Genomic DNA, 16,005 nt, shown 5'->3' on the forward strand with positions numbered 1-16,005 from the left:
ACAAGGAGAGAGAGAGAGAGAGACGGAGAAAGAAAAAGAAAGAGCAAGAGAGAGAGAAAGAGAGAGAGAGAGAGAGAGAGAGAAAGAGCGAGAGAGAGAGGGAGGGAGAGAGAGAGAGAGAAAGAGAGAGAGGGAGGGAGGGAGAGAAAGAGAGAGGGAGGGAGAGAGAGAGAGAGAGAGAGAGAGAGCAAGAGAGAGACGGAGAAAGAGAAAGAGAGAGCGACAGGAGCGAGAAAGAGAGACAGGAAGAGTATTCTTTGATTAAAACAAAAAGGGATGCACCTATGGATTAGATTTCTATTGATTTGAGCCTTCATCAAGTTTCTTTCAATTTTCTAACTCTTTAAAATCAGAAATACTCAGTGTTTTCATCCACACAACTTTCCACAGCAGTTACATTTTGTCTCATTCATAGCTCAGCAGCGCAAGCAAATATCAGAGGATTAAACTTTTTACTTTAATTAGAACAGGATTAGAAATGTAATATTGTGTTTAATCTCTTTTTTTTTAACTAAGAAAGGAAACGTATAAGATAAACCCTCTTTAAAAGTGTGCACACGTAAACATTCGACAGAGTGTTGAACAATGTACTGCAGTTTATTACCTCTTCTTCACTAGTTAATAACTCTATCCTCAGATTAAAGAAAGAGTGACAAATCCTTGAAAACTGTAACTATTTCTGACATGGATTTCATTCAGGACACTTTTTTAAAAAACGTCACACTTCCAGCTCCACTGACGTTTCACATCAACAATGTTCTACAATGTCTCCAAAGCGTGACTGTTACAAACACTGCAGAGCAAAGGGTGAGATGTAGATCCTACTGTTTCCTCTGAGGAACTGTGTTTGCTTTGTTTCTTGTGCATGGATGAAAGGAGAACCACAGGGAAGAGAAACATACTGCTTACAGACAAATGTATAACTTCATCCTGTGTTTAAACTGTGCTGACAGCTGCACATTTGGACATCGGACTGACGAGTGGCTTTAAGGGGGTGGAAGTACCCTTCCTCACGGACGATTCCTCGGCTCAAGCCCATCACCTCTGGCCTTAATCTGTGCTGACAGCTGCACATTTGTTTATTTCTTTGTCTGCTTTCTTTAGGGTTCATTAGCCATCTTTGAAAAGTTTCTGATCATTACCTGCAGCTCTAACTTTGCTAACATTAATTGTACTTGCTGGCATTACACAGGTGTGTGTGTGTGTGTGTGTGTGGTTTCTCCTCCAGTTATAATGGGGAATGGGACCTGGGGAGAGAAGCACTGGATGATATTTTATACAGAGCCCAGCTGGAGCTCTATTCTGAGCCACTACTGGTGAGAATTGAAATGGCTCTACAGCACATTACACTGGCTAATGGAAATATGCGGAAACGTTCAGCAGGTTTTATCATTTACAGGCTCATTCCTAGTAACGGAAAAGTATTATAACTATGGCTTACCTACATATGACATGTGTATCTCATGTAAATCTCTTCATAAATCCTATGCCTTTAGGAATGCCTATGGTTGCTCTATAGAAATTATCACGTACGTTCCTATAACACTTTATTTATTTTGAAAAATCTGCTGTAAGTCTTTATATTTATTGTTGTTTTTATTATATTAATTATATAATAGTCACTGCGTTTACAGATGTGTTTGTTCTATATTCATATTATCTCTCCATTTCCTCAGTTGGGGAATGCAATGAGGAACTCTCTCCCTGAGAGTGCTCCGGACGGTTCTCGTGGAAAGAAGTTCTTGCAGGTGGAGGTGACACCTACCATCAGCAGAATCTCCCGCTCAGCCATTACAGCAGCCTCCATCCGCAGACTTCGCTGGAAGAGAGAAGGTAAGGGTCGTTAGGACTGAGCCTACGCGTTAGCCCATCGATATCAGGTAAAGGTTCAGTTAGAAAGATGACACACCTTCCTTTTTTAGGCAGATCTCTCAAACCGTATTTGAATTGAGCCCAGTGTGAAGGATAATTCCCAGCAAGACTGATTTAACAGACACTAGCCCAGTGGTTCCCAAACGTTTTCTGCCCTGCCCCCATTTTGTAGATGAGAATATTTTCGCACACCCTTTCACCCCCTGCCTCCACATGTACGCATCCTTTACTTCCAAGCTCCATTCATTCATTAATTTATTCATTGTCTGTAAGCAATTCAGGGTCAAGGTGGGTCCGGAGCCTACCCGGAGTCATTGGGTGCAGGGCACTTCCCAGCTCCACCAGAACGTATTTATACATTCACACAAAACTGTAACTACTTATAGATGAAGTGATTGAGCTTTAGCCCCAACCCCCCATTTTGGGAACCACTCATTCATTCATTCATTATCTGTAACCACTTATCTAGTTCAGGGTCGCGGTGGGTCCAAAGCCTACCTGGAATCATTGGGCGCAAGGCAGGAATACACCCTGGAGGGGGCGCCAGTCCTTCACAGAGAAACACACACATTCACTCACACACTCACACCTACGGACACTTTTGAGTCTCTAATCCACCTACCAACATGCGTTTTTGGACTGTGGGAGGAAACCGGAGCACCTGGAGGAAACCCACGCAGACACAGAGAGAACACACCACACTCCTCACAGACAGTCACCCGGAGGAAACCCACGCAGACACAGAGAGAACACACCACACTCCACACAGACAGTCACCCGGAGGAAACCCACGCAGACACAGGCAGAACACACCACACTCCTCACAGACAGTCACCTGGAGGAAACCCACGCAGACACAGAGAACACACCACACTCCTCACAGACAGTCACCTGGAGGAAACCCACGCAGACACAGAGAGAACACACCTCACTCCTCACAGACAGTCACCTGGAGGAAACCCACGCAGACACAGGGAGAACACACCACACTCCTCACAGACAGTCACCTGGAGGAAACCCACGCAGACACAGACAACACACCACACTCCTCACAGACAGTCACCTGGAGGAAACCCACGCAGACACAGACAACACACCACACTCCTCACAGACAGTCACCCAGAGGAAACCCACGCAGACACAGAGAGAACACACCACACTCCTCACAGACAGTCACCCGGAGGAAACCCACACAGACACAGAGAGAACACACCACACTCCACACAGACAGTCACCCGGAGGAAACCCACGCAGACACAGGCAGAACACACCACACTCCTCACAGACAGTCACCTGGAGGAAACCCACGCAGACACAGAGAACACACCACACTCCTCACAGACAGTCACCTGGAGGAAACCCACGCAGACACAGAGAGAACACACCTCACTCCTCACAGACAGTCACCTGGAGGAAACCCACGCAGACACAGGGAGAACACACCACACTCCTCACAGACAGTCACCTGGAGGAAACCCACGCAGACACAGACAACACACCACACTCCTCACAGACAGTCACCTGGAGGAAACCCACGCAGACACAGACAACACACCACACTCCTCACAGACAGTCACCCAGAGGAAACCCACGCAGACACAGAGAGAACACACCACACTCCTCACAGACAGTCACCTGGAGGAAACCCACGCAGACACAGAGAGAACACACCTCACTCCTCACAGACAGTCACCCGGAGCGGGAATCGACAGGCCCCTGGAGCTATGTGGCTGCGACACTACCTGCTGCGCCACCGCGCCGCCCTTTGGGAACCACTGCACTAGTCAATTTTGTGCCAAACTGATTAGGATTTAAGATCCCCAGTCTAAAGTCTGGTACATGTACGTTCTGACCATTAAATATGTGCATGTGCTTTATTACACTTATGTGATCATTTTATATTGAAATGCAGGGTATTTCTACGTGCAGCTAAAAGTAACCATCAATTAGTTTCTCGATCAGCCGACTATTTACACTTACATTAACATGCACTGCCCCAGTCCCCACATATCTCATTAACGTTAAAGGTAGTTTAGTATAAAAAACTACGGTTTGATGCCAGCTGAACATCCTTATGATTTATGCTGCCTTTTGTAAGTGAATAAGATATTACAGAGAAACCTTGAGAGTGGTTATAGTGTTTTTGTTGTCTTTAAAAAAGCATTGCGTTAAATCACTTTCATAGCGTACTGCTGAGCATGATGATGTAATGATTATCTGCATTACCACTCATTGATTTTCACAGAGTTAGAAATGCATATTATTCCAGTGGTGATTTTTCAGCATAGAATTAGGCAGCAGCACATCTGTAAACATCTGTTTACTCTGTTTGTTTCTCAGACCGAGTACCTGTTCCATCTCTGTCTTCTGTGTGTACAAGTATTTAACAGTTTTGTCTTGTTTTTTTAGGATGTAAAAGTTGTTGAAGTGTCTTTCTTATTATTTTGTTATTTGCCTTTTGTTTGTTTGTTTGATGTCTTATGAATCTTATGTGGTGTGTTGATGTCCAGTTCTGCACAGTTGTGTAGATGTATTCTCCACCGTTGAGTGCTAAATGATTGGTTAGAAAGAACTCACACTAAGGAGCACATTTCCACCCTGTTGTGTTGAATCACAGATTGTTTTGACTTCTCAACCGAAGCAGAGCTCAACCCCACTGTCCAATCCGGTCACCACTCCCCCAAGGACCTGACAGCCAATCCCATGCAAGGAGGGAGGGGCATACTCACAGTCACAAATGAGGGTAGGCAGTTGGGTGGTGGGAGAGAAGAGACTACGAACGGAGGATGGGCTCTTCCTAAAACCCACTCCAATAATGTTCCTGCTTTTTTGGGTACCCCAGCTTCCCGAGGCTCTGCCAGTTCTACCATTGCTTGCTCGGAACTAAATATTAACCAATCCCAACGTCTTCCTGAACTTCAGACAACCCTAAAAGAATGCTGGGTTTGGGTGAGATGTGGACGTGTACATATGCATGAAACCCGACTAAACTAAACCATCTTTGACCTCTCTAAGTCTTGTATTAGCCCTCTTTTGGTGCTGCCCACCAGTCACTGACTGAGCATGCTCAATGAGGTAAATAACCCATAAACATTACAAATGTGCGTAATTTAGATCTTGTTCTGTTGTTCCATAGATGCCATACCTTCTTTAGGTTAAAGATGTGTGTTACTGGTGGAGTTCCACCTACGGTGTGTTACTTGTTTGGCATGTAGGGTTAATATTTATTGCAGAGGCATCCCCTAAAACAGAGGTCTTCAAATCCAGACTTTGATCCAGCTTCCAGGCCGGGATTTTAGAGTTCCGAGGCCAGATGCAGCTAAATAACCCTTTCCACCAATGTGGAACCAGTTTGGTTCTCCTTTCACAAACCTAATTTGGAACCTTTCAACATGTTTCCAGCAACGAAAATCGATTCCTAAACCAGAAACGTTTGTTTCCAAGTTCCTCAGGGCAAACCATCACAGCATTATTTGACATGTGAAAGTAAAGAAGCTCGAGAAATATATAAAAAGTTATCGCACAGTGGAGCTGAACAGGTCATTTTCAGCAGGTTATATTCAATAAATAAAAGGAAATAAAAACAGGAAAAATGCTCCAATGTGTGTATTTACTATTCCTCCACAACTGTTCACAAGCTCAGTAGGACATCTCATAACTCAGCAACATACACACACATATCACTCTGAGGTAACCCTGCTGTAAACAACAAAAACACAATGATCCTAGCGCTGTTCGTTTAGCTCTGGCTCTAGCGCTGGTGCTGAATTCAGCCTGGAACCCAGCCCTGCAATAAAACCCCACTGATGACATATCCTTGGTTCCCATCTAAAATGGTGGAAAAATGGGTCGGTTCCCTGGAGAGCAACAAGGGTACAAGAATCAGGAATGAAACCGGTTATCGCTAATAGTGTCATACCAGCTGGACATTTTAAAGTCCTGGAACCTGAATACATGATCTGGAATTAAAGACCTCAGCCCTAAAGGTTTAGTGTTAAGGCTATGTTTTACTGGACATTAGACAAGGTTTTAAAGTGTAACACTAAAGTTTGTTGAAATTGGAAGTTGCTGTTGTAAGAAATAGCCGTAACTTGTTTAGCTAGTTCAGGATTTAGAGTGTCGTTCTTGTAATTCATCCTCAGTTACTACAGTTTTGTTTGCCACAGTTATTCATCTCATTCAATGAAGTTACCTATCTGCGTTCACCAGTAAATGTAGAAATCAAATATTCCAGTTCCCCGAACCTACCACAACGAAGATAAAGTTTCCCAAAACATCCCCAAGCTTATAAAACATATCACAGATGGGTTTCCAATCTAGTGACGGTTAGGCTTTAATTTTGGGTCCTTTAAGAGTTTGTGAGATGGAAGAATTCCTAAGACAGCAACAATGCATTGCTTCATCTGTAAAGCAGAGGGTCACGTGTCCGTCCAGGTTTGAGAACATTGGAAGCAAGCTCAGTTAGTGAGGAGGAGTCTTTTCCTGGTCATTCTGCCGTGTTGCCTCGCCTCACCGCTAAGCATGCGCATGCTGAGTCTGACTGTAGCAGCAATACAACCTTCAAATCAAGTCCCCAGAAGATCAACCCCCCCCCCCCCCCCCCGGGAGGCAGATATGCCAGTTCGCCAATCCCTGATCAGCCCCAGCACCTCCTAGCTTCCTTGTCCTGAAGCCACAGCTGTGTGCCAGCCTGAACTGGGCTTGGTTTAGACTTGGTTTGTTCATATATGAAGTTACAATCCTTCCAGCAAGTAGTGCACTATTGCAGTTACTGCAAATTCAGACAGACACATAAAGTATAGCGATGGATTCAAAAGCTTCGTCTATGAATCAGCTGCAGTCCAAGTCAGGAGAGTGACAGGAGAGGACATGCTGGTGGTCTCAACATCTGCATGTCTTTATTGTGCTTTTGTCTTATTTTTCTCTCCTCCTTTCTCTCCTTTGGTCCGTTCTCTTTGGTCCCTGTTTTATTTGGACTGCTGACCGCCTGTGGAGTACAGTAATCTACAGACCCAGACTTGCCTGCCTGCTACTGCATGCTAATTATTTCTCTTTCTCTCATGTCTTTCTAACTTTGTCTTAACAGTATGGTTTTGTTTCACTCAGTCTGTGTCCTGCTCCATTGTGGTTTCTGTTATCAAGTGCCTTCACTGGTCTTAAAGAGTGACTTTATTTGTTCATAAGCATCTTAAGCAGAATGGTGTCACTCATTTCTCAGACATGCAGTTATTCATTTTCAACTCTGAATGACAGATTTTCCAAAGTTTGTGTGTAGTTCAGTTGTTTATATGTAAACAAAGTCATTTATGTTGGTTTAATGGGCAAAAGTGCATTGTGTATAAAATGAATCAACTCAAATTTGATAAAAATATACAGTGGAACCTCTACTAACGAACTTTCCAAGATACGAACCGGGCATTTGAATATTTTTTGCCTCCACCAACGAACCATGACTCTAGAAACGAACCCGAGCCTCTTCCGAGCCGGCGGCTGGAAATGGCCACTGACCCCAATAGGCGAGTCTCCCAGCGCCCAGACTGGAGTGAGCTTTTAAGATTAGCACATTGTAGCTTTAGCAATTTAGCATTAGCGTAAATAGCAGACGTCGAAACTCATGCTAAGTTAAGCCGTATCTACGCTTCGTCTCCCCACATTCACCCACCCCCCCACCTCCCGTCATACAGCCAGTGCCTGTGTTACTCCTCCAGCCAGTCGTCACGTCTTCAAGGTAGCGATGTGTAACCACTTACAACTTTATTATTTCTTTTTTATTACTGTTTCCACTGTATTTCTCTTTTATTTTTAGTAACGCTACATGTATTTTTTTTTACTAATTTGAGAGTGTTGTAAACATATATCAGTGCAAAAAGGCTGACTTTCGGGGCGGGGCCTGGAACCCATTAATTGCTGTTCCATTATTTTAAATGGGGAAAACTGACTCGAGAAACGAACTTTTCCACTTACGAACCGGGTCACGGAACGGATCAAGTTCGTAGGTAGAGGTTCCACTGTAGTAGACATGATAAGCCACAAGCGCTGATGCGTACACAAATACAGCTATATTTTAAGAATTACACAAAAAAAAAACAGTAAACCTCCACATATTAGCTTTTAAATGTATATGGATTGTTCTTATAGTGATATTTCACTATTACATAATAAAAAAGTAAATAAATAACAGTTTCATTAAGGTAAAATGCTGAGTGAGTGAGTGACAGACACTCTGAATGGCTCTGTTTGCATATTAGCAACTTAACTGTACCTACGTTTTGAAATATTGGTGGAAATTATGCTTTATCAGTAAAAAAAAAAAAGGTACAGTGACAATTTTTAGCTCTCGTAGTATGTTATGGCTTTAATGTACAGCTGAATGTGAAACAGTGTATAGGGATAGTGATACTGAGTTATGGACTGTTAACATGCAGTTTGTGCTGAATACACTCCAGTGTCCTTGCACTTAATACAATTCAAATGTCAAGGTTAGCTGCAGAGAAGTAGCTGTAATTGCAGGAGGACTTCATGCTGAACAGCTGATGGAAAAGCATGAACACACCTCGAACACTATCATGAGCACCGCCGCAATGAGCGATGAAGGGCCTATTTTTAACTGCACTTCAATCTCATTTAGCTTCCAGTGTCTGGACAGTGCTCATCTGTTGAGAGCCATTTTTCCCCTCATTCATTCTGATGAGTCTAGTGAAGTTGATTACACTGATTTGGGATGGTGGGTCAACTCTATCCATGGTTGAATTTCAGTGTGGCGTGGAGAAGTGACGCATATAAAACTCAACCCACAGTGAGGAATACTTTGTATGATTCACCAGAGGGCTTTACCTGTGGATTAGATTTAAGTCCTATTTAAGCCGGATTAGTTTTACCTGTGGAGGTACAAGGGATTAATGATGAAATTCATGATTGTAATCCAGTAAGAACATAGGTTTTTCAAATTTGACGTGTAATTTGACAGAAGTTGAGCTTATTTGTAGACCTAGGTGTTACCTGAAAATAATTATCCGGACATGTGCTTGTACAGAGTTGTAAATTGAGGGCCCTTAGACCTTAATTAACATTGATAACGTAATGTAATTTAATGATAACATAATCTATTTAACATAAATATTTAGCCGGTGCATTCGCTTCCCGTGTGTTGTCTTATAACGACACTAGGCAGTATTTTTCGAAAAGAAATTACTGTTTCTAAATCATGGTGATGCTTCACTATAATAATAATAATAATAATAATAATAATTTCAATTTATATAACACCTTTCACAAAGCCAAGGACGCTTTACATAGCAACAAATAAATAAATAAATAAAGGGGGTGGGTTGGAGGTTATGTTGAATCCAAAGAGGAAAAGAGGAAGGTTTGAAACAAAGGTTTGAGGGATAACAGGGACGTACAGTTACGAAGAGGGGATGGTAGAGAATTCCAAAGTCTGCAGCACTGAAAGATCTGCCACCCAAAGCAGAAAGTCTAGTTGAAGACCAGAGGTAGAGGATCTGAGGATGCGCGAGGGTTGAAACATACCAAATCTTACGTAGTGCTCCTTTAAGATGTTTCAGTCACTTCACACTTTTGATAATTTAACACAAATCCTATATCCTATCCTATAATTTATTAGTTCATTTAATTATATAATTAGAAAAAAATAACACATCTCCCCAGGTAATGCTAGCTCAGCTTCAATAGTGCTATATGCTACAACCTGTGATTATGATCATTTTACACTTTTAAATCCTCTCTCTTTCTATCTCTCTCTTTCTCTTTCTCTCTCTCTCTCTCTCTCTCACTCTCTCGCTCTCTTTCTCTCTCCCTCTTTCTCTCTCTCTCTCTTTTTCTTTCTCTCTTTCTTGCTGTCTCTATCTCTCTCTCTCTTTTTCTTTCTTTCTTGCTCTCTATCGCTCTCTCTCTCTCTTTTTCTTTTTCTCTCTCTCCCCCCCCCCTCTCTCTCTCTCTCTCTGTCTCTCTCTCTCTTTCTCTCTCTCTCTCTCTCTCTCTCTCTCTCTCTCTCTCAGATGCAGATGGAATGAGTGGAGGTGAGGAATCCTTCAACCTAAATGACCCCGATGAAGGTTTTTCCTCTGGCGCGTCCAACAGCAGTCAGCCCAGTGGTAGGAAGCCAGTGGGCAGCAGTGGAGGGGGTCATGCCGGCAGCCAAAAGGGCTCCAAGAAGAGCAGCTTCAGCCGCATGTCTAGGGAGAAAGAAAGGGAAGCCTCAGTGGAGAAGAATAAAGAGGCACCAGTGGACGTCCAGCCAGCCCCAAGGAAACAGCAGGGACCACAGTCACCTCCACCCACCATCACACTAGAAGCTATTGAACTCAGCCCCGTTAAAAAGCAGCAGAGCTTCAGCATGGTGGGTTCTTTGCTGACACGGACTGCTAGCGCTTCGTCCAGCATGAACATGGGACTGAGACGGTCCCGGGATAGAGCAGGGGCCGGAGCCGGAGGTCTGGACCTTGAAGAAGGGGTGATTTTGGCGGGACGCTCAGGCTCCGGAGGGGGCTCCCACCGCCATTCCAACCTCAGCCTGAAAGAGGAGCACCTGGTCCGGCCCGTGGAGGGTAAAGACCTGCTGTCTCCTGGAAATCCTCTAACAAAGCAGTCCCGTTCACCCAGCTTCAACATGCAGATCATATCACAGGTGTAGCCCACCTGGCTGCCCACTTCATCACCATCTCTTTGCCTTTGTCTTTTTTCCCCATCGGTCCCCTACTGTGTTGTTTCGTTTTGGTGTCCTTTCGAGCCCTGTTCAGTGGGGTTTGTCAGGAGTGTGGGTGTGTACACCTTAAAGGAATGCACAGTTCTTGAATCTAATCTCTGTCTGCCACCATGGACCACTGAAGTACCTGCACTTTGACTCCTATTACAAGTGTATTCTTAGTTGAGTATTGTTCGTGGTAGTCCAAGATTTGCTGCAAATAGAGATTAGAGTAGAGTATTCCTGAGGTATTCCTTTAAACTCCGCACTTAATATCCTCTTGAACCCTTAAGACCTGTGTGTGGGCCTCTGCTTCATTTCCTCACTCTCATAACTAGAAATGTCCATACAGGTTTCATAGTAATTATCAAATACTAACTCAAAATCAAAGAGAACTGACCACTTGGATGTTCCATCAGGATTTCGTGTCTTGATTTTCGGCATCAGCTGCAGCAGTGAAGAGGTCCAAGCTTCTTTTGTCTTAAAGAAACAATCCACATATCTGTCAGTAGCACTGTCACCATGGCAACATGTCCATGGTTTTTATTTCCTTTTCCAATAAGCCCAACATGTAAATACGCATTAGGATTACTACCTATTGGCCCTATAGCTCTGAAACTGCTGTGTAGTTTATGTAGTTAAGACTGTGAGGAAATGGAGTTTACCCACTGATGGAAGTTTAAGGGATTGTACTGTGTCTTTCTTTATTTCTCTTTTTTCTCTTTTCTATATCCCTGTTTATCCCTCTTTCTCTCTCTCTCTCTCAGACCAAACCAAGCATTCCACTTGAGGCAGACCAACATGTGACACGATGATGTGGATTTGGATGTAGCGCCTGGTCTGCACTAGTCAAGGGGTCAGAGTCCAGCATCTCCACTGTGAGACTAAAGCCTCATACACGCCGGTTGGCTGGGGAATGACGACGATTATACTGCCTTAGAAATTTACCGTGAATGCTTAATGTCAACAAAGTATGTTAGCTAATGTACACTGAAGAAACACACATTAGTAAGTTATTTTTCAGTGGAGATGATGGTGAAATCTGGCTGATGGGTTAACACAAGTGAGCTGTGCAGTGAACAGTGGAGACCAGGCATATAATTTTGGGAAATCAGAGATTAGTTTACTCACATAAACTATTTTTTGTAAGTTAGAAACAGCAATAAGACTTTGGTTGTTCACCTGAATAGATTCAAAACAATCACTGCAGAATCTCGATATGCATTCCTGCTGAACCCTCGGGTCATGTGCAATCTCTATCAAGATCGTCTTTATTTTAACGTGTAATTTACATTATTTTGGGTCTGTTTTTAAATCATTTTCATGGCTGAGTTCCGTCCCAACGACTGGGCTTTATTTAAAATAGAGTTATTTCAATCTCTAAAGTTAAGACACTGAAGATCGAAAAGAAACGTCATTTTTATCCTTATCTGCAATATTGATTTTGATTATTTAACCTCGAATATAGAGTTTGCCCTCTACCGTTTGTCTATAACCATGTTTAATGGAAAGGTGGTTGTTTTTCACTTGTAGCTGCTTCAACATTTCCTTTCTCAAATAGATCTTCAGACAAAAAAGAGGCCAAGAAATTTCAGGATGTTGCCAATGAGTACCTGCTGAGGATCTGAAGCTAAAGATGAGGAAACGGCGAGTAATTTACGGACAAAAATGGCTTCATTCATACAAAGAAAGCCTAAAATATTAGACCTATCTTATATTTTTTGAAGCTTATCTTCAAGAGTCTTGTGGTGAAACTTTGAGAGTATAAATCTGATTTAATCACAAATACCTGATAATACTGTACTATCCCTTATTGTCTTGTAATGCCATCAGAAGTCACAGTTTGTGTGTGTGTGTGTCTGTTTGGTGTGAGTTCATATTGTGTTTGTGTTGAGCTGTTAACAGTGCTGCTGAAATGAGAGGCAACTGGACAGAAATCCACAATTCATTGGTTCTACCTCGTATTTCTTCCTACGGCCAGTTAAACACTGGACAAGCATTTTCCAGTGCCCTCTTATACTTCAGATGTATTAAAGAAAATCAATCTTTAGTCAAGGTTCTACTGTCAAATGCCATTTCAAAGTTGATTTAAATAATAACCTAAACAGTTCATACATTCAGAACTTGGCAGCAGTGTCGTGCTTCTCTGTGAATGGTGTAAATCAGGGGTTGCCCAACCCCAGTCCTGGAGGCCCGGTATCCAGCAAATTTTGGTTATACCACTGCTCACACACACCTGAGTCAACTCATCTGTTAATTGCCAGGTTTAAAGGGTGTGTATGAGCAGAGCAATCACCAAACTTTGCTGGATACCGGCCCTCCGGCACTGGAGTTGGGCGCCACTGGTGTAAATGCACGGTAAGGAGGTGTAGGCGATAGATATTTAAGTGCGATTTTTCACGTGAACTCCAACAGAAATCCACCAAAACAGCCAGTCTGTGTTATGTGGATTTTTTAACTTGATTTTAAACCTAATAAGCTGGCTTTCTGCCACCCAACAATTAGTTTTATAATCGTTATCGTTTTTATCGTAGACTGAGTTTATTATTTCTGCAGGTTCCTCTTTGTCTTACTGCTTGTCTTGTGCCTATATCCTCCTGAGAACCACTGGATCTCCAGTCTCAGTCTTAAGTGGCAAATTCTGCTTTTTTTATTCTGTTTCTGAAATGAAGAGCTTCTGATCTGTCATAGAGAAGTGTCCAGGAACATTTCTAGATCTCCTCGTCTCCTCCAGCCAGTTGTGTCCTTTTTTTAATTTGCTGATACTTTTTCGGCTGTAACTAGCTGCTACGACAAGATCTCGATTGTGTGTGAGCATTTACCTACCTTTGTGTGCTATAAATGTGATGTTGGACCTGCAGATGTACATCGCTCCTGTAGGTTTTACTCCTTTGAGAAACATGTGAGGTGTAGTACCACGTTGTCCTTCGCTGTTGTATTAATGGTTCTGTAGTCTGTTTAATTTGGGGTGAGTTTTTTTTGAAGTGTCATAGCACAGGAAGCTTGTGATGCCATTGAATACGTTTAGAGGAGAATTTCACCATTCTTTAAAGTTTCTGCAACATTACAGTGTTAACGTTTAAAATGTAATTGCGCTTGTTTTGATGTCCACTGCTCCAGGGAGAAACACACAGAGTCGGGATTGTTCACAGTCGGGGTGATGGGAAGCAACTGTTTTGTGTTTTAAATATTTATAAACTCTAAAATCTGCATTACAGAAGATAATAACATGGGTAGACTTGCTCTCGCAAAGCTCCAGGGTCTCAGGGGTTCCTGGGGACAATATTTACCTTGGGTGACTGTCTGTAAGGAGTTTGGTGGAGTTTTCCCTGTGTCTGCATGGGTTTCCTCCAGGTACTTTTAGGTGTATCGACTGTGTGAATGAGTTGCACTGTAATGGACTGGTGTTCGGTCCACGGTGTGTTCATGCCTTGCACCCAGTGATCCTGGGTAGCCTCCATGCCCTTAACAGAATAAAGCACTTGCAGATGAACAAATGAATAATTGATAGTGACAAGGCATTGAAAAAAGGTGGGAAATTACCCTAAGAATGTTTTTTTGTATTTCTTTTCTATTGTTTTACTATTCCCCCGCTATATTACAATTAAAGACGACTACAAATAAATTGGCCACGTTTGCATTGTAGATTTATCAACCTATAACCAGCACAGCAACAAAATAACATCCTTTATCTCTCTCCATTTCACGTCAGAACACTCTCTAAAGGAAATGCGTCTCAGCGGGTGAACGAGGCAGACGTAAAAACTGGTGCAATTTTCTTCTAATCTGGTTATGTTTTTCCCACTTTGGTAAACTAGATCCTGATTGGATAAGCTATACTTATTCTCAGCGAAACAGAGCTCAGAATGGTGTGGTAAGGTAAAACTAGCTTTAAGTACGAATTTCAACTGCTGTAGTTCTTTACCCGTTTCTCTTTGAAGGAGTCGAGCACTGGTGTGTGTGCGGTTACGCGGTCTAGACATCTGTTTGACTTTAAATGGACTTCTACCAGAGTTTATATAACATCTGCTGAAGTGCTTTGAGTGTAGGTGAGTGACTGGTTTTGCTGGTTATATGGAGAACTAGCACAGTTCTTTTCACTGGTTCAGATCCTGCTCTGATCAAACCAAACTGTTTAAAGTTCCTCTTTGGTCTCTTTTTGAGTGCGTTGTTAAGTTTAGGCCTTGTTTACTTATGATGCACTTTATCCAGTCTTTGTTTTGATGTTGCTGGTGTCTGACAATAGGTGTGTGTGTGTGTGAGAGAGAGAAAAACTCTTGCTGGATGGTGCAAGTACAACAGAACACATACGAATGCCAAGTCTAACTACATCAAACTAAGCAATCATTGCGTTCTGCTCAGCGATGACTGTAATGGAACGCACAGTTCATTTCCCTCACAAGCCAAATAATCTGTACTGGAACAGGTCTCAATGTGTTATAATCTGCTGTAACTCGTCATTTCCCCTCCTCCAACACACAACAGTTTTCTGTTTCAGTACAAACCGATTCTATGCAATGTTTTGGGGTTTTGTTTTTTTGTTTTCTTTGTTTTGTTCCCCCCCTGTAGTGGATGGAAATCGTTGATCACGGATTGCTGGTCCGCTTGTCCTCCTCAGGTCTTTCAGTGAGGATGTGCGTCAGGGTCACTGTTGTTTTACACAAATGATTTCATGGTTTTCAAATCAGGTGTAGGATCAGAGGTCAGAAACATTTCTGTACGGTAGTCTGTACGCTGTGTGTGTGTCAGTGTGTAAGAGAATATTGAAGCCTCACTGGAGTGAGTAATGTCTGGCTCAGCAGGATCTCCTGAAGGTTATGGGACTCTAATGTAAGAAGTGCTCGAGGTCTTGACTTCTCGACGAGCGGCGCAACGTTATGCAACAACACAGTGTAAACGGAAAGGATGTACAAAAGATTTAGACGAGAAGAAACTATAGCGGTGAAACAGAGCAATTTCAGAAGTGAAACACTGTACCATTTATGATGTAAATGAAAAGATTATTTTAAATCCTTGTAAATAAAACTGTACAAAAGAGTGAAAGCAAGAAGAGAAGTTAATATCACTCTGCAGTGCAGAAAGAAATGACTCTGTATATTGGTGAATAAATCTTGTGCTGTAACTGATTGGTGTCTGTGATTTTATTCTCTTGGTCTAACGCCACCACCTTTTTATTGTTTTCTCTGTTTCCAGGTCCTGTGTTGAAACTGTGCAGTGTTTATTAGTCACTCATTGCACATTGAATATTTAAATGTATTAACATGATAATAATGTAAACTTATGTCTGTGATTTCCATGCAGTTCTACACTTCGCTCCGTCCCAATTACAAGATAGAGCTTAATATACAGCTTATGCAAATGTAGTTAAATGTTTTTTACATTGCAGGATAGTGTGCTGAACATTTGCATTTGTTTACAACTGAATTAAG

At 42.4% G+C, this 16,005-nt stretch overlaps 1 protein-coding gene across 1 annotated transcript in view; it reads left to right on the top strand.

The window, feature by feature from the left end:
• Window positions 1–15,687, top strand: part of LOC136710443 (hyccin 2-like) — a 54,489-nt gene extending 38,802 nt beyond the window's left edge. Inside the window, exons 4-7 of the mRNA XM_066685941.1 lie at window positions 1,193–1,316; window positions 1,677–1,833; window positions 4,490–4,615; window positions 9,891–15,687. Coding sequence (XP_066542038.1) covers window positions 1,193–1,316; window positions 1,677–1,833; window positions 4,490–4,615; window positions 9,891–10,525 — 1,042 coding nt within the window. The 3' untranslated portion in view covers window positions 10,526–15,687. The remainder of the gene's footprint in view (window positions 1–1,192; window positions 1,317–1,676; window positions 1,834–4,489; window positions 4,616–9,890) is intronic.
• Window positions 15,688–16,005: the final 318 nt, after the last annotated feature.

This window comes from Hoplias malabaricus, chromosome 12 (genome assembly GCF_029633855.1).
Source record: "Hoplias malabaricus isolate fHopMal1 chromosome 12, fHopMal1.hap1, whole genome shotgun sequence".
Classification (NCBI taxonomy): domain Eukaryota; kingdom Metazoa; phylum Chordata; class Actinopteri; order Characiformes; family Erythrinidae; genus Hoplias; species Hoplias malabaricus.